Source organism: Oncorhynchus nerka, linkage group LG5 (genome assembly GCF_034236695.1).
Source record: "Oncorhynchus nerka isolate Pitt River linkage group LG5, Oner_Uvic_2.0, whole genome shotgun sequence".
In the NCBI taxonomy this organism is placed as follows: domain Eukaryota; kingdom Metazoa; phylum Chordata; class Actinopteri; order Salmoniformes; family Salmonidae; genus Oncorhynchus; species Oncorhynchus nerka.
Genome location: NC_088400.1, coordinates 66,791,363 through 66,817,917, shown reverse-complemented (window position 1 = coordinate 66,817,917; position 26,555 = coordinate 66,791,363). Strand labels below are relative to the sequence as shown.

At 43.2% G+C, this 26,555-nt stretch overlaps 1 protein-coding gene across 1 annotated transcript; it reads left to right on the top strand.

Moving 5' to 3' along the window:
- The first annotated feature begins 4,137 nt into the window (after nucleotides 1-4,137).
- On the top strand, nucleotides 4,138-26,022 carry LOC115129858 (insulin-like growth factor-binding protein 2-A). Its single transcript, XM_029660665.2, has 4 exons — nucleotides 4,138-4,659; nucleotides 20,023-20,201; nucleotides 22,434-22,574; nucleotides 24,785-26,022. The coding sequence occupies exons 1-4, from the start codon at nucleotides 4,272-4,274 to the stop codon at nucleotides 24,941-24,943; spliced, it is 867 nt and encodes a 288-aa protein (XP_029516525.2). The 5' UTR covers nucleotides 4,138-4,271; the 3' UTR covers nucleotides 24,944-26,022.
- The last annotated feature ends 533 nt before the right edge of the window (nucleotides 26,023-26,555 follow it).

Genomic DNA, 26,555 nt, shown 5'->3' with positions numbered 1-26,555 from the left:
CAGTATAGCCAGGATACTGTTCTAATACATTATAGTCATTATAGCCAGGATACTGTTCTAATACATTATAGTCAGTATAGCCAGGATACTGTTCTAATACATTATTGTCAGTATAGCCAGGATACTGTTCTAATACATTATTGTCAGTATAGCCAGGATACTGTTCTAATACATTATAGTCATTATAGCCAGGATACTGTTCTAATACATTATAGTCATTATAGCCAGGATACTGTTCTAATACATTATAGTCATTATAGCCAGGATACTGTTCTAATACATTATAGTCATTATAGCCAGGATACTGTTCTAATACATTATAGTCAGTATAGCCAGGATACTGTTCTAATACATTATAGTCAGTATAGCCAGGATACTGTTCTAATACATTATAGTCATTACAGCCAGGATACTGTTCTAATACATTATAGTCATTATAGCCAGGATACTGTTCTAATACATTATAGTCAGTATAGCCAGGATACTGTTCTAATACATTATTGTCAGTATAGCCAGGATACTGTTCTAATACATTATAGTCATTACAGCCAGGATACTGTTCTAATACATTATAGTCGTTATAGCCAGGATACTGTTCTAATACATTATTGTCAGTATAGCCAGGATACTGTTCTAATACATTATAGTCATTATAGCCAGGATACTGTTCTAATACATTATAGTCATTATAGCCAGGATACTGTTCTAATACATTATAGTCAGTATAGCCAGGATACTGTTCTAATACATTATAGTCAGTATAGCCAGGATACTGTTCTAATACATTATAGTCATTATAGCCAGGATACTGTTCTAATACATTATAGTCATTATAGCCAGGATACTGTTCTAATACATTATAGGCATTATAGCCAGGATACTGTTCTAATACATTATAGTCAGTATAGCCAGCATACTGTTCTAATACATTATAGTCAGTATAGCCAGGATACTGTTCTAATACATTATAGTCATTATAGCCAGGATACTGTTCTAATACATTATAGTCATTATAGCCAGGATACTGTTCTAATACATTATAGTCAGTATAGCCAGGATACTGTTCTAATACATTATAGTCAGTATAGCCAGGATACTGTTCTAATACATTATAGTCATTATAGCCAGGATACTGTTCTAATACATTATAGTCAGTATAGCCAGGTACTGTTCTAATACATTATAGTCATTATAGCCAGGATACTGTTCTAATACATTATAGTCAGTATAGCCAGGATACTGTTCTAATACATTATTGTCAGTATAGCCAGGATACTGTTCTAATACATTATTGTCAGTATAGCCAGGATACTGTTCTAATACATTATAGTCATTATAGCCAGGATACTGTTCTAATACATTATAGTCATTATAGCCAGGATACTGTTCTAATACATTATAGTCATTATAGCCAGGATACTGTTCTAATACATTATAGTCATTATAGCCAGGATACTGTTCTAATACATTATAGTCAGTATAGCCAGGATACTGTTCTAATACATTATTGTCAGTATAGCCAGGATACTGTTCTAATACATTATAGTCATTACAGCCAGGATACTGTTCTAATACATTATAGTCATTATAGCCAGGATACTGTTCTAATACATTATAGTCAGTATAGCCAGGATACTGTTCTAATACATTATAGTCATTATAGCCAGGATACTGTTCTAATACATTATAGTCATTATAGCCAGGATACTGTTCTAATACATTATAGTCAGTATAGCCAGGATACTGTTCTAATACATTATTGTCAGTATAGCCAGGATACTGTTCTAATACATTATAGTCATTATAGCCAGGATACTGTTCTAATACATTATAGTCATTATAGCCAGGATACTGTTCTAATACATTATAGTCAGTATAGCCAGGATACTGTTCTAATACATTATAGTCATTACAGCCAGGATACTGTTCTAATACATTATAGTCAGTATAGCCAGGATACTGTTCTAATACATTATAGTCAGTATAGCCAGGATACTGTTCTAATACATTATAGTCAGTATAGCCAGGATACTGTTCTAATACATTATAGTCATTATAGCCAGGATACTGTTCTAATACATTATAGTCATTATAGCCAGGATACTGTTCTAATACATTATAGTCATTATAGCCAGGATACTGTTCTAATACATTATAGTCAGTATAGCCAGCATACTGTTCTAATACATTATAGTCATTATAGCCAGGATTATAGTCAGTATAGCCAGGATACTGTTCTAATACATTATAGTCAGTATAGCCAGGATACTGTTCTAATACATTATAGTCAGTATAGCCAGGATACTGTTCTAATACATTATAGTCATTATAGCCAGGATACTGTTCTAATACATTATAGTCATTATAGCCAGGATACTGTTATAGCCAGGATACTGTTCTAATACATTATAGTCATTATAGCCAGGATACTGTTCTTATAGTCATTATAGCCATTATAGTCAGTATAGCCAGGATACTGTTCTAATACATTATAGTCATTATAGCCAGGATACTGTTCTAATACATTATAGTCAGTATAGCCAGGATACTGTTCTAATACATTATTGTCAGTATAGCCAGGATACTGTTCTAATATATACAAATATAAACAGGTCATCCAACTGTTCTAGGCCCATATCGGAAATATGCCCTTTTCTAATCAAAGGGATTTCTGCTCAGTGTCGTAATGTTTCACTTCATATCAATCAAATGTTATTCGTCATATGCTTCGTTAACAACAGGTGTGGACTAACAGTGAAATGCCTACTTACACATATTGAAATGAACTATAGCTCTTTACATATACATAGAAACAGATAATGTATTCATTCACTGCATGAGGAGATCTCACCCAGCACTCGCTATCAATGTGGACCTGTACTTTATCTAGTGTGTATATTGACTTAATAATTCTGGGGGGAATTTTAGGTAGCTGAACTTGATGGGAATGGCATTGCAATAACCACTGGCCAGATACTGTGGCCTGTTACCCCATTACCTGGTGGCCGTCCCCAGACACTGGGCAAACTCTAGCCCCAGGCCTTGTTTATAAACCAGGCCTTCTCTGCTTCTCCTCCCCAATGTAGCTTTTTATAAAATGACATATGAGGTTCTATGCTAACACCCCCAGCATCATCCAGATGCCCCCCAAGATACTGGCCCCTTCAGAAGGGCCCTTTCTCCTCGCGTCCGCCCTCAAGGCCGACCCGGGATGCCGACCATAAATAGGTGAAATACCATGAAATCAGAGGGCACAAAACAAAATAATCCACATTTATATCTGTGACTCCCTGCCTGGCTGGAGAGTATGGTTACAGTATATATGCAATGTTTATTTCTGTGCCCTTAAATAAACAGCAATTAGTCTCCCGGGCAACCACAGCACTCACTGGACGGGTTAATGGGAGCTTGTTTGGTATGTAAGCACGACACCTCAGCGCCTGGCCCCAGCTGATCAATAGGCAACATACACAGTGCCCACCAGGTAGGGAATGGCATGCAGCGTCTGAGCAGGGCTTTCATTAAGTGTCCATGGACATGGAAGGAATGCTTTTTGTTTATGTTTGTTTATTTATTTATTTTCTGGGAGAGGGTGCATGCTGATAAAAATAAACATGCTACAGTATGGAATATTGCCTCTCTCAGTCTCAGGCCCAGCCAAGGGAATGCTGCCTCGTTTTCCTCCATTGAGTTGCATGATACTACCACATAGGACATTCTCTTCTTGCCTTTCCCTATTGTACAGTGTATTTTTTGCACATTTCCAACAATAGTACTATTACAAATAGGCTGCATAGCCTATAATGCGGATAGTATCTAGAACTTACATTTCTTAGCTTCCATTGTTCAGAATCATTTTAAATAGAACGTTTATAGGGCATCACTTCAGTGTAACCTATGTGTGTTTGGGTTTGTCTGACAGTTATTTCTGCTTGTTGTAATAAATCACCAAATCTATCTATATACAGGCCTCATCAACATCAACAGTTGGCCAGAGACATAATGTAAGTTGATTACAAAATAACAAGTCATTTGGACTGGTCTTAGGTATACTTGTGCATGAAAACTTGAGAGGCTATAAAATATTTTCGTCATAGCACAAAATTGCCTGTTAGGGTTTGCCTGCTGCTCTTCCATACGCACCACTGGTCTGACGAGCTGTCAATTAAACTGCAGTTGGTAGGACCCTGCAGAACTCAACCCATCCGCTGGCTTCACCTGTTCGCATGCACAGTTATTTTACCTGGAGTTGCGTTCCATCGCCTCACTAAATGACAAGACGTTCCACGCCGAGGATGATATCGTATTCAGGCTGCAGCTTGCTGCTGCTGTCGGTGGCTTTCGTGGGAGCTTATTTCGCGGAGATGGTCTTCCGTTGCCCGAGTTGCACCGCCGAACGTCAGGCTGCGTGCCCGAAGCTCACCGAGACCTGTGCAGAGATTGTGCGCGAACCGGGCTGCGGTTGCTGCCCGGTGTGCGCCCGGCAAGAGGGCGAGTTATGCGGCGTGTACACCCCGAGATGCTCCAGCGGGCTCCGGTGTTACCCGAAGCCGGACTCCGATCTGCCTCTCGAGCAGCTGGTCCAGGGGCTGGGGCTGTGCGGACACAAAGTGGTCACCGAACCCACGGGGAGCCAGGAGCACCGGGAGAAATTTAGCGGTCAGTTTCAACAAGCTTGATACATTTGCAATGTTATAATGGAACAGAGAGGAAGTTTGGGAAGTATGATCATTAGTAGGCGTTAATCTGTAATTTCTCTGTCATTGGGGTGGTTTACAGCCTTTAGCATGGACCGTATTGTGATTTATTTCATTCGCAGCAGTCTAAACTAATGATTTTGGCGTCCATTTGCTCATAGAAACATTTAAACTGTAATTAACCCGCTCTAAAACGCCTATTTATTTGAATTATTTGTTATTACACAGGTATAACACTTTTATAACACCATTATATCAAGGTACTTTTGCCTTTTACATTTACATTTAAGTCATTTAGCAGACGCTCTTATCCAGAGCGACTTACAACATGTACCGAATTGAACTGCAAATGCTATAAGCCTGTATTTGGCATTGGGCTATATGTCCTAATCACAAATGAAAGAAACGTTTGCAGGTAGTATCATCCATCAGTCTCCAACAACAACCAGAACTACACTGGACTAGTTTGACTTATTGACCTCCATGTGTTGACTTATTGGACCCTTGCTGGAATCCAATAGACTCCCTTACCTATCAATATTATTCCTGTATAACATACACTGTATAAGCAAGCCTATACCGTAAGACGTACTGTATGCTTGATTATACCCTGAAATAACATTCCCAGCTTGTGTTTTACACAGAAATCACAAAACATTCCTATTGAATTGGATAACATGAGAGAGGAGAGAGAAGTAAAATAATACCACATTGATTGGCAATTTGGACTTTGTACTTTGACCCCAACCACTGTCAACTAGTGTCAACTGGAGTGTTTGTTGAAGCTTGTTCAGTATGCTGTGATTTCTACTAAACCTAATGTCAATGTCCCCATCTGCCAAATGTAACATTTGATTAGATTATGAAGGAGAACCTGTGATTCCTGAAAAGTTCAAATGGATTAGGGCCAGGTCACCACAGACAGTAGCTCTAGAAATGCACGTGGAGTAACCTACACTTGCACATGTAGCCAGAGATAAGTTGGAGGAGGTAGTGGTGTTCTAATACTATTTCTATGGTGGAACTCTTCCTGAAATAGCTACTTGCATTCTGCTTTGCTACAGCCAGATGCCACAGTCCTAGCCTACAGTACAGTGAATTGCCATGACGCCATCCTATATTTCTCTGCTCAAACTGTTTCTCTTCTACTCTGACTGTTTCTATGTATTCACAGCCTGGCATATAAGGGATGGGTTACACCTGGGTTACACAGTACTATCATGTACACCTGGGTTACACAGTACTATCTTGTACACCTGGGTTACACAGTACTATCATGTACACCTGGGTTACACAGTACTATCATGTACACCTGGGTTACACAGTACTATCATGTACACCTGGGTTACACAGTACTATCATGTACACCTGGGTTACACAGTACTATCATGTACACCTGGGTTACACAGTACTATTATGTACACCTGGGTTACACAGTACTATTATGTACACCTGGGTTACACAGTACTATCATGTACACCTGGTTTACACAGTACTATCATGTACACCTGGGTTACACAGTACTATTATGTACACCTGGGTTACACAGTACTATTATGTACACCTGGGTTACACAGTACTATTATGTACACCTGGGTTACACAGTACACATGTACACCTGGGTTACACAGTACTATTATGTACACCTGGGTTACACAGTACTATCATGTACACCTGGTTTACACAGTGCTATCATGTACACCTGGGTTACACAGTACTATTATGTACACCTGGTTTACACAGTACTATCATGTACACCTGGGTTACACAGTACTATCATGTACACCTGGGTTACACAGTACTATTATGTACACCTGGGTTACACAGTACTATTATGTACACCTGAGTTACACAGTACTATCATGTACACCTGGGTTACACAGTACTATTATGTACACCTGGGTTACACAGTACTATTATGTACACCTGGGTTACACAGTACTATTATGTACACCTGGGTTACACAGTACTATCATGTACACCTGGGTTACACAGTACTATCATGTACACCTGGGTTACACAGTACTATTATGTACACCTGGGTTACACAGTACTATCATGTACACCTGGGTTACACAGTACTATTATGTACACCTGGGTTACACAGTACTATCATGTACACCTGGGTTACACAGTACTATTATGTACACCTGGGTTACACAGTACTATCATGTACACCTGGGTTACACAGTACTATCATGTACACCTGGGTTACACAGTACTATTATGTACACCTGGGTTACACAGTACTATCATGTACACCTGGGTTACACAGTACTATTATGTACACCTGGGTTACACAGTACTATCATGTACACCTGGGTTACACAGTACTATCATGTACACCTGGGTTACACAGTACTATTATGTACACCTGGGTTACACAGTACTATTATGTACACCTGGGTTACACAGTACTATCATGTACACCTGGGTTACACAGTACTATCATGTACACCTGGGTTACACAGTACTATTATGTACACCTGGGTTACACAGTACTATTATGTACACCTAGGTTACACAGTACTATCATGTACACCTGGGTGACACAGTACTATTATGTACACCTGGGTTATACAGTACTATTATGTACACCTGAGTTACACAGTACTATCATGTACACCTGGGTTACACAGTACTATTATGTACACCTGGGTTACACAGTACTATCATGTACACCTGGGTTACACAGTACTATTATGTACACCTGGGTTACACAGTACTATCATGTACACCTGGGTTACACAGTACTATTATGTACACCTGGGTTATACAGTACTATTATGTACACCTGGATTACACAGTACTATTTTATATACCTGATTTACAGAGTACTATTGTGTACACATGGATTACACAGTACTAGTATGTACACCTGGGTTACACAGTACTATTATGTACACCTGGGTTAAACAGTACTATTTTGTACACCTGAGTTACACAGTACTATTATGTACACATGGGTTACACAGTACTATCATGTACACCTGGGTTACACAGTACTATCATGTACACCTGGGGTATACAGTTCTATAATGTACTTCAGACAGAATTCACAGTATGTTACCTGTAAAAACAAAATGAGGCAATGTTTATATGACTCCCTTTCAAACAGTCCCTTATTAACCACTTTCTTGCAGGTTTAAGCATCCCAGTATACGGAGTGATATAAACTTCTGGACACAATCTGGTGTTACACACGTTTCCTACACGTTTTCATTGTCTAAATAGGCCGACGTGCGAAACCACAATCTATGACAACTCAGGCCATGGTAGCTACATCACATTTCCTGCTTGTTGAAACAGAGTAAACCTTGGGATAATTAATAGCAGTAACACTTCACTTTAATTAAGGGCTTGTTTAATAAAGGGCTTGATTAATAAAGGGCTTGTTTAATAAAGGGCTTGTTTAATAAAGAGTTTGTTTAATAAAGAGTTTGTGAGGAGTTTATAGGATCAGTTTATAATTCAAACTAAAAAAGCATTGGTTAACAGTCACATCCGCTCATGTATCAAAAGAATCATCTCTTAACTTACCTGTCTTTCTCATCTGGCAGAACACACGTAATACACACAAATGCAATGAGTTGTCGCATAAAGCTTACTTCTTACTGTTATTATGTGAACACATGTTATAACCAAGGAAAACGTGTTCTGCATTCGCCAAGATTGGATCACTGGGAAATGCAGAGCAGCCTATATGCATTCCTTCATGCTACTCATCTCATGCTATACAGGCCTTAATGCATGACTGGCACGTAGCCTTTCATCCATGGAAGACGTGATATGAAAACCCTCCTCAGTGTCTGTGGTGCACCCCGTGTCTCCTCCTTACCTGAACCCTGTGGTGGATGGGCATCTTTGTTAGCCCACCAGCCTACGCCTAGACAGTAGCCCCTCACTGTCAATATCAAGTGGTACATCTACAGTCGGTTTACTGTGATGCGTCAGAGAATGATGTAAATAGAGACGTTTGGGCGAGATTGATTCCACAACAGGCAGACGGGGAGTATATCATATTATTACGTAAAGACACGTCGTAGTCAATAATACATCACGCGTATACAAAAACATACTATTAAAAACATATATTTAAGAGAAGGGTAGCGTCCCAAATGCTTCCCTATAATGGGCCCTGGGAAAAAGTAGTGCACTCCTTTGCAAAAGAGACCCTGCTAAAATAAAGGTTAACTAAATAGGGTGCTATTTGAGACACACCAAGGTTCATCATTCATCCTCCCATCAGGATCACATCGTTGGGCTGCCACTTATCCAACAGAGGGAGGGTTACCCCACCCACAACCCCACCCACAACCCAACAAAAGACCAACAAAAAAAACTCTCAAAGCTTTACAAGGAAAACAGATCCTGACCATCTGGCTGCAACTGGGCGGTGGAATAACACGGCTCCCTAACGAGGGGTATTCATCTATACCTGCATGAGTCCACTGCCGGGGTGCCCAGGCCTCTAGACGGTGCCCGCAGGCCCGAAATAGCCCCTGATAATCCCTCCTGCTTCTCTAAAACACAGGCATCACTGCCATCCACCCCTGGGGCTGCAACTTCACCCGAAGCCATGCTAAGAATCTCAGCGTGCCTCAGACGCGTTCCAGAATAAACCTGCTCCCTTTCTCTCTCACTCTGCTTTTCTCTCCCTCTCTCTCTCTCTCTCTCTCTCTCTTTCCCTCTCTCTCTCCCTCTCTCTCTCTCTCTCCCTCTCCCTCTCTTTCTCTCTCACTCTGCTTTTCTCTCCCTCTCCCTTTCATTCTTTTTCTCTCTCTCTCTCTCTCTCTCTCTCTCTCTCTCTCTCTCTCTCTCTCTCTTTCTCTCCCTCTCTCCCTCTGCTTTTCTCTCCCTCTCCCTTTCATTGTCTCTCTCTCTCTCTCTCTCTCTCTCTCTCTCTCTCTCTCTCTCTCTCTGTCCCCCTTTCTTTCTTTCTTTCTTTCTTTCTTTCTTTCTTTCTTTCTTTCTTTCTTTCTTTCTTTCTTTCTTTCTTTCTTTCTTTCTTACTTTCTCTCGCTGGCTCCCTCCCTCCTTCCACTCCCCTCTCTCTCTTCGGTGCTTGGAGAAAACACAAGCTATGTCTGAAATGTTACTGAGCTGAGTGGGGTTGGAAGGGGACCTGTGAAAGGGCTTTGCAGGGGATAGGGTTGGCTTCGACAGATGGTTTGATGTTTCTTCACCGAAGATAATGGAGTTGAAGGAGATTTAAGTGCTGGGTATGTGTGTACAGAAGTAGGCCAATGCATTTGGCTGCTGCAATCACCCAAGATCTGTTGTTCATGGCTAGCTCGATGGCTGCAGGCAGAGCTACTGTTTTAGGAATTGATCCTTGTATGATGGTGGTTTGTGTATCAAGGCCAGTTGACTTGTTACATTGGTGCCATGACTTGGATCACATGTCTGGTGTAGGGTTGCTAAATTCATTTTCATCTTTCAACAAATTCCCTGGATTTCCAGACATCCTGGTTGGAGGATTCTGGATATCCTGGTTATTCCCCCCTGACTCCGGTGGAGCCTCCAACCGGGTTTTCGTGCGAACCAGAGAATTTATTGAAAGTCCCGGAAATGCAACCCTAATCTGGTGTCCTATCGTCTCTGTTAATAAATGGATAATTAATTAATGGATATGTTCACACTTCAAAGTTAATCTGGTCTTTTCAGACCTCAAAAATGGTCTAATGTCAAGGTCACGTCTACAGGCCTCAATCCCAAAGGAATGGGAAAGATGGGCACCATCTCTCTCTATTCTCTGTATGTGTGTGCTGTAATTGTCCGTGCTGCCCTGCAGGTTCGATGGGCTCTGGCTTGCCTCCGTCTCCCTGTCTCTCTGTCCTCCTGAGCCAGGTGTGTGTGTCCCAAATGGCAAAATACTCCCTTTTCCCTATATAGTGCACTACTTTAAACCAGAGTCACATAGGGATACAGTGTTGTTTGGGACGCATCCAGAGTCCCAGGTTTAGCCTGCAGTCAGTCAGTTCAGGGGTGGATAGATGCCTGGCTGGGTGCAGCCAGTGTCTACGTGTCAGGACCTGCCCAGCCCCAGCTAGCTTCACACTGTGGAGGAGCCTCTCAGGCCAGATAGCCTGGCTGTGAGGTAAACACACTTGCTCTGTGCTGACTGTGTGATTCTAGGAGGAGAGTCCTAGCAGGCCTTGTAAAGGATAATGGGAAGCAGTTATGGAGCTGGCTCTTTTTAACTACAGCTCCCCAAAGTGCTTTACTGTACAGTCATTGCCAAAGGTTTTGAGAATGACACAAATATTAATTTTCACAAAGTTTGCTGCATCAGTGTCTTTAGATATTTCTGTCAGATGTTACTATGGAATACTGAAGTATAATTACAAGCATTTCATAAGTGTCAAAGGCTTTTATTGATAATTACATTAAGTTTATGCAAAGAGTCAATATTTGCAGTATTGACCCTTCTTTTTCAAGATCTCTGCCATCCACCCTGGCATGCTGTCAATTAACTTATGGGCCACATCCTGACTGATGGCAGCCTATTCTTGCATAATCAATGCTTGGAGTTTGTGGGTTTTTGAATTTCTGGGTTTTTGCTTGTCCACCCGCCTCTTTAGGATTGACCACAAATTCTCAATGTTATTAAGGTCTGGGGATTTTCCTGGCCATGGACCCAAAATATCAACGTTTTGTTCCCTGAGCCACTTAGTTATCACTTTTGACTTATGGCAAGGTGCTCCATCATGCTGGAAACGGCATTGTTCATCACTAAACTGTTCCTGGATGGTTGGAAGAAGTTGCTCTCGGAGGATGTGTTGGTACCATTCTTTATTCATGGCTGTGTTCTTAGGCAAAATTGTGAGTGAGCCCACTCCCTTGGCTGAGAAGCAACCCCACACATGAATGGTCTCAGGATGCTTTACTGTTGGCATGACACAGGACTAATGGTAGCGCTCACCTTGTCTTCTCCGGGCAAGCTTTTTTCCGGATGCCCCAAACAATCGGAAAGGGGATTCATCAGAGAAAATGACTTTACCCCAGTCCTCAGCAGTGACACCAGGCCATCCTCCAAAAGTCTTCGCCTCACTGTGCGTGCAGATGCACTCACACCTGCCTGCTGCCATTCCTGAGCAAGCTCTGTACTGGTGGTGCCCCGATCCCGCAGCTGAATCAACTTTAGGAGACGGTCCTGGCGCTTGCTGGACTTTCTTGGGTGCCCTGAAGCCTTCTTCACAAAAATTTAACCGCTCTCCTTGAAGTTCTTGATGATCCGATAAATGGTTGATTTAGGTGCAATCTTATTGGCAGCAATATTCTTGCCTGTGAAGCCCTTTTTGTGCAAAGCAATGATGACGGCACGTGTTTCCTTGAAGGTAACCATGGTTGACAGAGGAAGAACAATGATTCCAAACACCACCCTCCTTTTGAAGCTTCCAGTCTGTTATTCGAACTCAATCAGCATGACAGAGTGATCTCCAGCCTTGTCCTCGCCAACACTCACACCTGTGTTAACGAGAGAATCACTGACATGATGTCAGCTTGTCCTTTTGTGGCAGGGCTGAAATGCAGTGGAAATGTTTTTTGGGGGATTCAGCTCATTGGCATGGCAAAGAGGGACTTTGCAGTTAATTGCAATTAATCTGATCACTCTTCATAACATTCTGGAGTATATGCAAATTGCCATCATACAAACTGAGGCAGCAGACTTTGTGAAAATGTATATTTGTGTCATTCTAAAAACATTTTGGCCACGACTGTACAGTCAATTGTGAAGGTGATACGTTATATATATACACATAAACACGGGGAAATACAGTATCATTATCACTATGCTGGCCCTAGAGTGAGGTAATATTCATTTATTACACAATAAGTCACATTGAGATTAAAGGGGAGAATTAAAGGGATCATTTGAACCATGAATGTGTGTTGGTTTGACCTATCCAGTCTCCCCTTCTCCATCCTGGGCCACATCCTGACTAATGGCAGCCTATTCTTCCAAGATGGCATAGCAGTTCAGACGTGTTTTGTCCTCGTCTTGTCGTGTCCCGTATATATATATATTTACAACTTTTTTCACATACATTTAATTTTTATTTTCCATCAACTCATCTTCAAAACACTCTCCTGCAACCCGCCTCACCAATTTATATTTATAAAAAAGTATTATTTACCTCAAATCTGTAATCCTCCAAGAAGCTAGCCAGAAACTCCAAGAAGCTAGCCAGAAACTAGCCAGAAGCTAGCCAGGAGCTAGCCAGAAGCTAGCCCAGAAGCTAATCCAGAAGCTAATCAGAAGCTAGTTCAGAAGCTAGTTAGCTTCTTTACTGGCAAATCGTTAGTATTCAGCTAACCACAGTTTGTGGTCATCTGCTATCCTTTAGCTCGAAAATCTATCGCCAGTTTTGTACGGCGCAGCGCGGCTCGGAACGGAACATACCGGACCAATTTTTCTCTCCATGTCCCTGGATTTCAACTGCTCTCTGGACATTCATACCTGGATCTCACAGCTAGCTAGCTGCTATCCGTGTGACTATCGGCTTTCGTCGATTCCGGAGCAAACATCAATTATTCCGGAGCTAGCCAGTTCCGTCAATCACTCCTGAGTTTCATCAATCACTCCTGGGCTGCAGTCACCTATCCGAACCCGTTTTACTGCCTACGCGGAGCCCCACCGGGCCTTCACAACTGGACTGCCGACGTTATCTACCCGAAGGAGTTATCCGGCTGGCTCCTCCGTCGCGACGTTACCTGAACGCCCATCTGCGGCCTGCTAACCATTAGCTGTCTTACCGGCTGCTATCTGAATAGACAATCGGACAATTTATTTATTTTTATTATTATTATGTTTTCTATTATGTTTTTGTTGTTGTTGTGTGATTTGGATTAATCCCCTCTTCCACACGGAACCCCTTGACGGAACGCAAGAGGTGGCTAATAACAGACCTCCATCCTATGCTAGCTTGCTACTGATGGCCTGGCTAGCTGTCTAAATCGCCGTGACCCCCAACCAACCTCTCCACTCACTGGACCCTTTTGATCACTCGACTAAGCATGCCTCTCCTTAATGTCAATATGTCTTGTCCATTGCTGTTCTGGTTAGTGTTTATTGGCTTATTTCACTGTAGAGCCTCTAGTCCTGCTCACTATACCTTATCCAACCTATTAGTTCCACCACCCACACATGCAATGACATCTCCTGGTTTCAATTATGTTTCTAGAGACAATATCTCTCTCTTCATCACTCAATACCTAGGTTTACCTCCACTGTATTCACATCCTACCATACCTTTGTCTGTACATTATACCTTGATGCTATTTTATCACCCCCAGAAACCTCCTTTTACTCTCTGTTCCAGACGTTCTAGACGACCAATTCTTATTGCTTTTAGCCGCACCCTTATTCTACTCCTCCTATGTTCCTCTGGCGATGTAGAGGTGAATCCAGGCCCTGCAGTGCCTAGCTCCACTCCTATTCCCCAGGCGCTCTCTTTTGACGACTTCTGTAACCGTAATAGCCTTGGTTTCATGCATGTTAACATTAGAAGCCTCCTCCCTATGTTTGTTCTATTCACTGCTTTAGCACACTCTGCCAACCCGGATGTTCTAGCTGTGTCTGAATCCTGGCTTAGGAAGACCACCAAAAATTCTGAAATTTTAATTCCAAACTACAACATTTTCAGACAAGATAGAACTGCCAAAGGGGGCGGTGTTGCAATCTACTGCAAATATAGCCTGCAGAGTTCTGTCCTACTATCCAGGTCTGTACCCAAACAATTTTAACTTCTACTTTTAAAAATCCACCTCTCTAAAAACAAGTCTCTCACCGTTGCCGCCTGCTATAGACCACCCTCTGCCCCCAGCTGTGCTCTGGACACCATATGTGAACTGATTGCCCCCCATCTATCTTCAGAGCTCGTGCTGGTAGGCGACCTAAACTGGAACATGCTTAACACCCAAGCCATCCTACAATCTAAACTTGATGCCCTCAATCTCACACAAATTATCAATGAACCTACCAGGTACCTCCCCAAAGCCTTAAACACGGGCACCCTCATAGATATCATCCTAACCAACTTCCCCTCTAAATACACCTCTGCTGTCTTCAACCAAGATCTCAGCGATCACTGCCTCATTGCCTGCATCCGTAATGGGTCAGCAGTCAAACGACCTCCACTCATCACTGTAAAACGCTCCCTGAAACACTTCAGCGAGCAGGCCTTTCTAATCGACCTGGCCGGGGTGTGCTGGAAGGATATTGATCTCATCCCGTCAGTAGAGGATGACTGGATATTTTTTTTAAATGCCTTCCTAACCATCTTAAATAAACATGCCCCATTCAAGAAATTTAGAACCAGGAACAGATATAGCCCTTAACCAACACAAAAACATCCTATGGCGTTCTGCATTAGCATCGAACAGCCCCTGTGATATGCAGCTGTTCAGGGAAGCTAGAAACCATTATACACAGGCAGTTAGAAAAGCCAAGGCTAGCTTTTTCAAGCAGAAATTTGCTTCCTGCAACACTAACTCAAAAAAGTTCTGGGAAACTGTAAAGTCCATGGAGAATAAGAACACCTCCTCCCAGCTGCCCACTGCACTGAAGATAGGAAACACTGTCACCACTGATAAATCCACCATAATTGAGAATTTCAAAAAGCATTTTTCTACGGCTGGCCATGCTTTCCACCTGGCTACTCCTACCCCGGTCAACAGCACTGCACCCCCAACAGCAACTCGCCCAAGCCTTCCCCATTTCTCCTTCTCCCAAATCCGTTCAGCTGATGTTCTGAAAGAGCTGCAAAATCTGGACCCCTACAAATCAGCTGGGCTAGACAATCTGGACCCTTTCATTTTTTAATTATCTGCCAAAATTGTTGCCACCCCTATTACTAGCCTGTTCAACCTCTCTTTCGTGTCGTCTGAGATTCCCAAAGATTGGAAAGCAGCTGCGGTCATCCCCCTCATCAAAGGGGGGGACACTCTTGACCCAAACTGCTACAGACCTATATCTATCCTACCATGCCTTTCTAAGGTCTTCGAAAGCCAAGTCAACAAACAGATTACAGACCATTTCGAATCTCACCATACCTTCTCTGCTATGCAATCTGGTTTCAGAGCTGGTCATGGGTGCACCTCAGCCACGCTCAAGGTCCTAAACGATATCTTAACCGCCATCGATAAGAAACATTACTGTGCAGCCGTATTCATTGATCTGGCCAAGGCTTTCGACTCTGTCAATCACCACATCCTCATCGGCAGACTCGACAGCCTTGGTTTCTCAAATGATTGCCTCGCCTGGTTCACCAACTACTTCTCTGATAGAGTTCAGTGTGTCAAATCAGAGGGTCTGCTGTCCGGACCTCTGGCAGTCTCTATGGGGGTGCCACAAGGTTCAATTCTTGGACTCTTGGCTCTTGCTGCTGGTGAGTCTCTGATCCACCTCTACGCAGACGACACCATTCTGTATACTTCTGGCCGTTCTTTGGACACTGTGTTAACAACCCTCCAGGCAAGCTTCAATGCCATACAACTCTCCTTCCGTGGCCTCCAATTGCTCTTAAATACAAGTAAAACTAAATGCATGCTCTTCAACCGATCGCTACCTGCACCTACCCGCCTGTCCAACATCACTACTCTGGACGGCTCTGACTTAGAATACGTGGACAACTACAAATACTTAAGTGTCTGGTTAGACTGTAAACTCTCCTTCCAGACCCATATCAAACATCTCCAATCCAAAGTTAAATCTAGAATTGGCTTCCTATTTCGCAACAAAGCATCCTTCACTCATGCTGCCAAACATACCCTTGTAAAACTGACCATCCTACCAATCCTCGACTTTGGCGATGTCATTTACAAAATAGCCTCCAATACCCTACTCAACAAATTGGATGCAGTCTATCACAGTGCAATCCGTTTTGTCACCAAAGCCCCATATACTACCCACCATTGCGACCTGTACGCTCTCGTTGGCTGGCCCTCGCTTCATACTCATCGCCAAACCCACTGGCTCCATGTCATCTACAAGACCCTGCTAGGTAAAGTCCCCCTTATCTCAGCTCGCTGGTCACCATAGCATCTCCCACCTGTAGCACACGCTCCAGCAGGTATATCTCTCTAGTCACCCCCAAAACCAATTATTTCTTTGGCCGCCTCTCCTTCCAGTTCTCTGCTGCCAATGACTGGAACGAACTACAAAAATCTCTGAAACTGGAAACACTTATCTCCCTCACTAGCTTTAAGCACCAACTGTCAGAGCAGCTCATAGATTACTGCACCTGTACATAGCCCACCTATAATTTAGCCCAAACAACTACCTCTTTCCCAACTGTATTTAATTTATTTATTTATTTTGCTCCTTTGCACCCCATTATTTTTATTTCTACTTTGCACATTCTTCCATTGCAAAACTACCATTCCAGTGTTTTACTTGCTATATTGTATTTACTTTGCCACCATGGCCTTTTTTGCCTTTACCTCCCTTCTCACCTCATTTGCTCACATTGTATATAGACTTGTTTATACTGTATTATTGACTGTATGTTTGTTTTACTCCATGTGTAACTCTGTGTCGTTGTATCTGTCGAACTGCTTTGCTTTATCTTGGCCAGGTCGCAATTGTAAATGAGAACTTGTTCTCAACTTGCCTACCTGGTTAAATAAAGGTGAAATAAAATAAATAAATAAAAAATCCATGGGCCATCTGCTCAGTTGACTAGAGTCTAGACTGTCAGACATGAACCTTCTCTCCTTTGTGCTGTTCTGGGAATTTGACAAGCATCAGCTATTAAAAAAGCAAGGAAGCCACTCATCCCTTTTGTCTGCTGTATTAATTCAAGCAGTGGACCGGACAACAAAGTAAAAACAATGGAGTTGCAGCTCTGTTGACGTTGCAAAGCCCAGGCCCACCTCTGTGGATCGGTGGAACAGAGTGTACTGCAGGAACGGGGCCCCCTTAGAGTGGGGTCCTGACCCTGTCCGTGTGTGTCTCTCCGTGTATGTGTCTCTCTCTCTTTGTGTGTGTGTGTTTGTGTGTGTGTGTTTGTGTGTGTGTGTGTGTGTGTGTGTGTGTGTGTGTGTGTGTGTGTGTGTTTAGGGATGTATAAGTTTGTGTGTGTGTGTTTTTGTGCATGTCTCACACCTGATTCCAGTTGACTTCTGCAATCTGTTCTGCAAAAGACACTGAGAGCACAAAGAGTTTCATGCGGGGAGCTGAAGTTAGATCTGATAGTTTCATGAGGAGAGCTGAAGTTAGATCAGATAGTTTCATGAGGAGAGCTGAAGTTAGATCTGATAGTTTCATGAGGAGAGCTGAAGTTAGATCTGATAGTTTCATGAGGAGAGCTGAAGTTAGATCTGATAGTTTCATGAGGAGAGCTGAAGTTAGATCTGATAGTTTCGTGAGGAGAGCTGAAGTTAGATCTGATGGATTCATGAGGAGAGCTGAAGTTAGATCTGATAGTTTCATGAGGACAGATGAAGTTAGATCAGATAGTTTCATGAGGAGAGCTGAAGTTAGATGTTTAGATCTGATAGTTTCATGAGGAGAGCTGAAGTTAGATCTGATAGTTTCATGAGGAGAGCTGAAGTTAGATCTGCCACTGTTGTGTCGTCAGCAAACTTAATGATGGTGTTGTAGTCGTACTTGCCCACTCAGTCGTGGGTGAACAGGGAGTACAGGAGGGGACTAAGCACGCACCCCTGAGGGGCCCCAGTGTTGAGGATCAGCATGGCAGATGTGTTGTTGCCTACCCTTACCACCTGGGGGTGGCCCATCAGGAAGTCCAGGATCCAGTTGCAGAGGGAGGTGTTTAGTCCCAGGGTCCTTGGCTTAGTGATGAGCTTTGTGGGCGCTATGGTGTTGAACGCTGACCTGTAGTCAATGAACAGCATTCTCACATATGTGCTCCTTTTGTCCAGGTGGGAAAGGAAGTGTGGAGTGCGATTAAGATTGCATCTGTTGGGGGGGTATGCAAATTGGAGTGATCTAAGGTTTTTGGCATGATGGTGTTGTGAGCCATGACCAGCCTTTCAAAGCAGTTCATGGCTACCGACGTGAGTGCTACAGGGCGGTAATCATTTAGGCAGGTTACCTTCGTTATCTTAGGTACAGGGACTATGGTGGTCTGTTTGAAACATGTAGGTATTACATATTATATATCTACTGGATTGTAAACGTCAGAGGGACCCCCTTGCTCCTTCCTTAGTGTAGAATACACTTCACTTAAGGGCCGGCCAAGCCTGTTATATCTTATTTATATCTTATAACATATAACCTTATAACATCTGTCGTTAATAGTGGTATGTCAGTGGACAGCCTGACAGTACAGAGAGTTTATAAACAATACATTACTCTGAAAGTTTATTCATCTAAGATTTCCTCAAAACAAGGTCCAGCCAACTGTTTCCTCCCCCCTGCCGTTTCTGTTATTCTTCCATTTTGACGGTCCCAGAGCCCTGGGAGAGCTGCTAGTGGGCCCTCAGCCACAGCTCTGTCTGTTGTCAGGAATAGTATGGACAGCTAGTGGACTCGCAGGGCCAGCCCCCCTGCATTGTTTGGTTGATGTTTAAGCACAGGTTATCTGGTCAAACAGCTGAGGACTTCTACCTCCCTTCCCCAGATAGTGTGGTGTGTTAGTTCTGGGTGGTTGCTGTTCAAGCTTTCGTTCTAATCAGTCAAACATGAAAATGAGCTAGTGCCCTTTCATGACATGCCTTGACATTGGAGGTGAGGAGGACACTAGTAATAGCAAGTGAAGGTGCCCCAGAGTTTACAGAAAAGTGTACACAGACAGAATCAGATGTTCACTATTGGTTCTCATTCTTGGTTAAGTTAAAATGGAAAAAATAAACAAATAATAATATTTCACAATATTTTTGAAAAATATCCAAAATGTTGCACCTTTAAAGATGTATCTATTTCCGCTGAAAGATTCACCATGCATGCCATTGCCAAATGTACTAAAGCCAACCTGCTGGCCCTATCATTTCTCATTTCATGAAGGAAGGTGCTGTATACTTAATCATTCACATGGTTGAGCTTTTCTGTGATGTAATGACAATATAACGACAATGTTATGACAGTGTTGTAATGAACGATCAATTGATTTAATGGAACTGGTTTCCATAGAGCTGTTTTGACTGTGTTTGTATTTGTGTGTGTGTGTGTGTGTGTGTGTGTGTGTGTGTGTGTGTGTGTGTGTGTGTGTGTGTGTGTGTGTGTGTGTGTGTGTGTGTGTGTGTGTGTGTGTGTGTGTGTGTGAGAGAGAGAATGTGTGTGCGTGTGTGTGTGCGTATGTGCATGTGTGTGAGTCTGTGCATATATCCTGTGTCTGCGTGTGTGTCTGTCCCTCAGGGGAGGTCGCGGACCTCCCGGACACGAGCCTGACAGAGATCCCCCCGGTGAGGAAGGCCACTAAGGACAACCCATGGCTGGGGCCCAAGGAGAACGCTATGCGCCAGCACCGACAGGAGATGAAGACCAAGATGAAGAGTAACAAGCCGGAGGACCCCAAAACTCCCCGCGGCAAGCAGGTTAGTAAACACCTAGTACTAAACAGTTAGGCTACATCCCAAATAGCACCCTATTCCCTTAATATGGGCCCTGGTTAAATGTAGTGCCTTATATAGGGAACAGGGTGCCATTTGAGACGCTGCCTTGGTAAACCGAGACCATTAGTGGGTCGCATCTGTTAGTAAACAGTTAGTGAACCTGGGATCATGATTAGCAGTGTCCATGTCCCTTTAGGAAGGAGTCAGTCTTAACAGAACCTAGTACACTGCTGCCATCTTCTGGAGCAGACCTGATGGTGTCCAGCAGCTAACAATGTCTTACTGCCAATTTGGACAGTTAAGGCCAGCTTTTTCAATCGGAAAATGTAGATAAGCATTTCTATTGGACAAGATAGCCCTCCGTTTGACAACGTTTGCCCCCATTTGACAGTACAAGACCCTACTGTGGAAAACTCTGTATTGTTTCCTTGAAGTCGAGCCTGGCGTCCTGTTGTAGACCGACCTAGGAAATGACTTTGGTAGTACTTTATAATAACACCTTGTAATAAAGCATTTATAATGGATTAATAAATAGTTTATTCATCATTACGCCCACATATGTAAATGTTAGTAAGCCAGGAATTCACATATTTATGAATAACTATGTCATAATAATTAACACGATCGTTCATAAGATGTTTAATATCGGTCCTTATAAACCATCTACTAATCATTAGTTAAGTGTTCTTGCGTGACCTCATTTAAAGTGAGCGCTATTTATACTTTATAAATGAATTTGTAAATGTTTTGAGTGACCGGTGTAATTTGTCACAAAAAGATGGACATTCCATTGGTAGACATTCCAGCAGTACCTGAAATAACGGTTCACTAAACTATTATAAACGCTTTATTTCAAGATGTTATTATAAACTACTACCGGTACTTATTTTCCCACATGGAGTGATTTTCCTTGAGGATAATGATTTTGGCATTTCACAGATGCCAAGTGTAAACTAGAACCATTTGCCCCGGATATTAGCGAGTCTTGGCAACACATCAAAACCCATCAGGAGAGACTGTAAGTGCAAAGAAATGAACATTCCAATCGGTTTTACTATTGATGAAGCCATAACACCTAGAGAAAGAGGGCGATCAGGTGCTTTGGCAATAATCCATGAATAGAATTAGTCATGCAAATAAAATGTACTCTCAGTTATACCTGTGAGAGAAACATTATTCATTTTCAAGTGAATTAATAAATCTATATTTTGGTAGTGCTGTTCATTTCATTTCCTGTGGATTATTATTCCTCAGAGAATCCAGCTCTTAACCTTTGTAGATGATTTTGGAGAATGTTTTATTTCTTTTCTCAAACAGTAGTCTGAGGGTATTGCTGGGTCATTAATCATGTAGTCTCCCTAGGCCGACGGTTTGCCTCCCACTATGTATCCAGTGTTCCAGCACACGTCTGCTGACAGTACCAGCATCGGTTGGGACAAGAGGCGGAAATGGAACTCGAGCAGGAAATCAGTCCAGAGCCTTTCCGTTCATGTCCTGACACAAACATTAGCCTACCACCGGACACAAAAATCAGTATTTTAGCTAGATATTTTCAATTAGTGTATTTGGCAAGTAAGTTATTTGCTTGTGCCATGACAGCTAACGTTAGCATTACAAGTTTACAACGTTGTTTTTCACAAGCAGAAATCCCGTCTGCTTTTTAAGACCGTCCAAACCAAACTCGTAATATATTCTGAAGAGCACCCTGGAATTGAGATATGTACATATAGCTAGAAATAAGCTAACCGATAGTAAACAGTAGCAGCAGCGTGTGTGATAAGTCAAAAACGTTAGTGCAAAAACGGTTAATGCAGATAGTCCGGGTAGCTATTTGGTTAACTATTCAAATAATTATTTTGCAGTCTCATGGCTTGGGGGTAGAAGTTCAGAGTCCTGTTGGTTCCAGACTTGGTGCATCGGTACTACTTGCCGTGCAGTAGCAGAGAGAACAGTCTATGACTTGGGTGGCTGGAATCTGACCATTTTTAGAGCCTTCCTCTGACACCGCCTGGTATAGAGGTCCTGGATGGCAGGGAGCTTGGCCCCAGTGTAATAGTCAGAGACTATTAATCATGTGAATGGTGTTGCCTGTTGCTCCAAGGTCTGAGATTTCCCAGACTATTAATCATGTGACTGGTGTTGCCTGTTGCTTCAAGGTCTGAGATTTACCAGACTATTAATCATGTGACTGGTGTTGCCTGTTGTGTACTATAGATTCAGTGTCAGCAGGAGCTGGACCAGGTGCTGGAGAGGATATCTAAGATGCCCTTCAGAGATAACCGAGGCCCACTGGAAGACCTGTATGCCCTGCACATCCCCAACTGTGATATGAGGGGGCAGTATAACCTCAAACAGGTGACTACACCCTGCACATCCCCAACTGTGATATGAGGGGGCAGTATAACCTCAAACAGGTGACTACACCCTGCACATCCCCAACTGTGACAAGAGGGAGCAGTATAACCTCAAACAGGTGACTACACCCTGCACATCCCCAACTGTGATATGAGGGGGCAGTATAACCTCAAACAGGTGACTACACCCTGCACATCCCCAACTGTGATATGAGGGGGCAGTATAACCTCAAACAGGTGACTACACCCTGCACATCCCCAACTGTGATATGAGGGGGCAGTATAACCTCAAACAGGTGACTACACCCTGCACATCCCCAACTGTGACAAGAGGGAGCAGTATAACCTCAAACAGGTGACTACACCCTGCACATCCCCAACTGTGATATGAGGGGGCAGTATAACCTCAAACAGGTGACTACACCCTGCACATCCCCAACTGTGATATGAGGGGGCAGTATAACCTCAAACAGGTGACTACACCCTGCACATCCCCAACTGTGATATGAGGGGGCAGTATAACCTCAAACAGGTGACTACACCCTGCACATCCCCAACTGTGACAAGAGGGGCAGTATAACCTCAAACAGGTGACTACACCCTGCACATCCCCAACTGTGATATGAGGGGGCAGTATAACCTCAAACAGGTGACTACACCCTGCACATCCCCAACTGTGATATGAGGGTTCAGTATAACCTCATACAGGTGACTACACCCTGCACATCCCCAACTGTGACAAGAGGGGGCAGTATAACCTCAAACAGGTGACTACACCCTGCACATCCCCAACTGTGACAAGAGGGGGCAGTATAACCTCAAACAGGTGACTACACCCTGCACCCCATCCCCAACTGTGATAAGAGAGGGGCAGTATAACCTCAAACAGGTGACTACACCCTGCACATCCCCAACTGTGATATGAGGGGGCAGTATAACCTCAAACAGGTGACTACACCCTGCACATCCCCAACTGTGATATGAGGGGGCAGTATAACCTCAAACAGGTGACTACACCCTGCACATCCCCAACTGTGATATGAGGGGGCAGTATAACCTCAAACAGGTGACTACACCCTGCACATCCCCAACTGTGATATGAGGGGGCAGTATAACCTCAAACAGGTGACTACACCCTGCACATCCCCAACTGTGACAAGAGGGAGCAGTATAACCTCAAACAGGTGACTACACCCTGCACATCCCCAACTGTGATATGAGGGGGCAGTATAATCTCAAACAGGTGACTACACCCTGCACATCCCCAACTGTGATATGAGGGGGCAGTATAACCTCAAACAGGTGACTACACCCTGCACATCCCCAACTGTGATATGAGGGGGCAGTATAACCTCAAACAGGTGACTACACCCTGCACATCCCCAACTGTGACAAGAGGGGGCAGTATAACCTCAAACAGGTGACTACACCCTGCACATCCCCAACTGTGATATGAGGGGGCAGTATAACCTCAAACAGGTGACTACACCCTGCACATCCCCAACTGTGATATGAGGGTTCAGTATAACCTCATACAGGTGACTACACCCTGCACATCCCCAACTGTGACAAGAGGGGGCAGTATAACCTCAAACAGGTGACTACACCCTGCACATCCCCAACTGTGACAAGAGGGGGCAGTATAACCTCAAACAGGTGACTACACCCTGCACATCCCCAACTGTGATAAGAGGGGGCAGTATAACCTCAAACAGGTGACTACACCCTGCACATCCCCAACTGTGATAAGAGGGGGCAGTATAACCTCAAACAGGTGACTACACCCTGCACATCCCCAACTGTGATAAGAGGGGGCAGTATAACCTCAAACAGGTGACTACACCCTGCACATCCCCAACTGTGACAAGAGGGAGCAGTATAACCTCAAACAGGTGACTACACCCTGCACATCCCCAACTGTGATATGAGGGGGCAGTATAACCTCAAACAGGTGACTACACCCTGCAGATCCCCAACTGTGACAAGAGGGGGCAGTATAACCTCAAACAGGTGACTACACCCTGCACATCCCCAATTGTGATAAGAGGGGGCAGTATAACCTCAAACAGGTGACTACACCGTGCACATCCCCAACTGTGACAGAGGGGGCAGTATAACCTCAAACAGGTGACTGCTCACTCTTACTTCATGGCCCAGGAGCATACACACACACACACACACACACAAACACATGTTCATTCTGTGTTTCAGTGTAAGATGTCTCTGCACGGCCAGAGGGGGGAGTGCTGGTGCGTCAACCCACACACCGGTCGGCCCATCCCATCAGCACCGACCGTGAGGGGAGACCCAAACTGCAGCCAGTACCTTAGAGGGCCAGAGATGGACACCCTCGCCTCAGCCCAGAAATAGTACGGCCCTGGTTCTCCCTTTGATCGGCCTGAGTCTTAAAACACAGCAGAGGAAGCAGTACTCTAAACACTTAAGTAAGCTATCAAAATGTTTGTGCGTCTGTTTCTGTTTCTGTGTATAGTTTTGTTTGGTATTAAATCAATTCTCAGCGATATCGTACAATGTAACCACCATAATGTGTCTTGGCTTGAGAACAAATTCCACTGCAAGGGCATAGGATGTGACAGGCAACAAAGATGAAACCCATTCTTCTTTGCAATTTCAAAGGAAGTCAGTGTTTAACTGGTATTTTCATTGATCTCTCTCTCTTTCCCTCCTCTCGTAGCTTTTCTGTGGTGAACAAAGTCTAATGAGAAGAATGTTTACTATGGGCTAAATCTGTGTCCAGCTCAGACTTTTGTGTAAAAATCAAGCATTGATTTCAATGGGCGATTTGCACGTAAATTCCAATTATATGCACATTTGGCATTTAGTATTCACCGCTATGGACCTCTTGTATTCAATGTATCTGTTGTAGGGTATCTAGAGAGATGTTATCGTGAAAAAATGATTTGACTTATTTGAAAGGTGAATATGTGAAGCAAAAAACTAAACGGCGAATTGACGCTTTAAGGGATTAGTGTCTTACTTACTTAGTGTTTGTATGGCTGTGTTTACACTGGTAGCCCAATTCTGATATTTTGCCACCGATTCGTCTTTTGACCGATCAGATCAGATCTTCTGCGTGTGTAAACGCAGCCCAAGTGTCTTACTTTCTGGTGCTGGGAAGTGAACATGTCAAATGTTTGGTGGTTGTGTACTCAACTCCGCCTACCGTTTGTTTGTTTTACAGTGTTCTACGCCTTCAGGTTGGTAGGCTACTAAAACTATGAAACCTACCTTCTATAGCCTTTGGAATACACTTACGTCTTCTATACACTGTAGGAAAACCACATAGACAAAGTCTTGTTGTTACAAACACAAATACACGTTTTAGATTTCCTCGTTAATAGGAACACAAATAGAAATGTAGAATTGTTTTGTGATAAAGAACGTCTTGTTATAAGATGAAGTACATGATTAAATGGATGGTAACTTCCTGTACGTTGATTGTGTATTCATTTGGGCGTATGCTCTGGTATCTTGTGTCTCATTTTCTTACTGGAGGTCTAGGTGTAGATAAGCCATCGTATTTCATGGTACAACCCATTTCATGGTACAACCCAGTTCAAGGCAAAACCCACATGATTGCCTATGTTCAGGTGTTTCATGGTACAACCCAGTTCAAAGCTAAACCCACATGATTGCCTATGTTCAGGTGTTTCATGGTACAACCCTGTTCAAAGCTAAACCCACATGATTGCCTATGTTCAGGTGTTTCATGGTACAACCCAGTTCAAAGCTAAACCCACATGATTTCCTATGTTCAGGTGTTTCATGGTACAACCCAGTTCAAAGCTAAACCCACATGATTGCCTATGTTCAGGTGTTTCATGGTACAACCCAGTTCAAAGCTAAACCCACATGATTGCCTATGTTCAGGTGTTTCATGGTACAACCCAGTTCAAAGCTAAACCCACATGATTGCCTATGTTTAGGTGTTTCATGGTACAACCCAGTTCAAAGCTAAACC

What these genes read in the sequence shown, in the direction of transcription:
- LOC115129858 (XM_029660665.2), top strand. Translation starts at nt 4,272, where the DNA reads ATGACAAGACGTTCCACGCCGAGGATGATATCGTATTCAGGCTGCAGC. An exon ending in GCACCGGGAGAAATTTAGCG is followed by an intron (nt 4,660 to 20,022) that starts GTCAGTTTCAAC and finishes TCTGTCCCTCAG; the next exon opens with GGGAGGTCGCGGACCTCCCG. An exon ending in GGCAGTATAACCTCAAACAG is followed by an intron (nt 22,575 to 24,784) that starts GTGACTACACCC and finishes TCTGTGTTTCAG; the next exon opens with TGTAAGATGTCTCTGCACGG.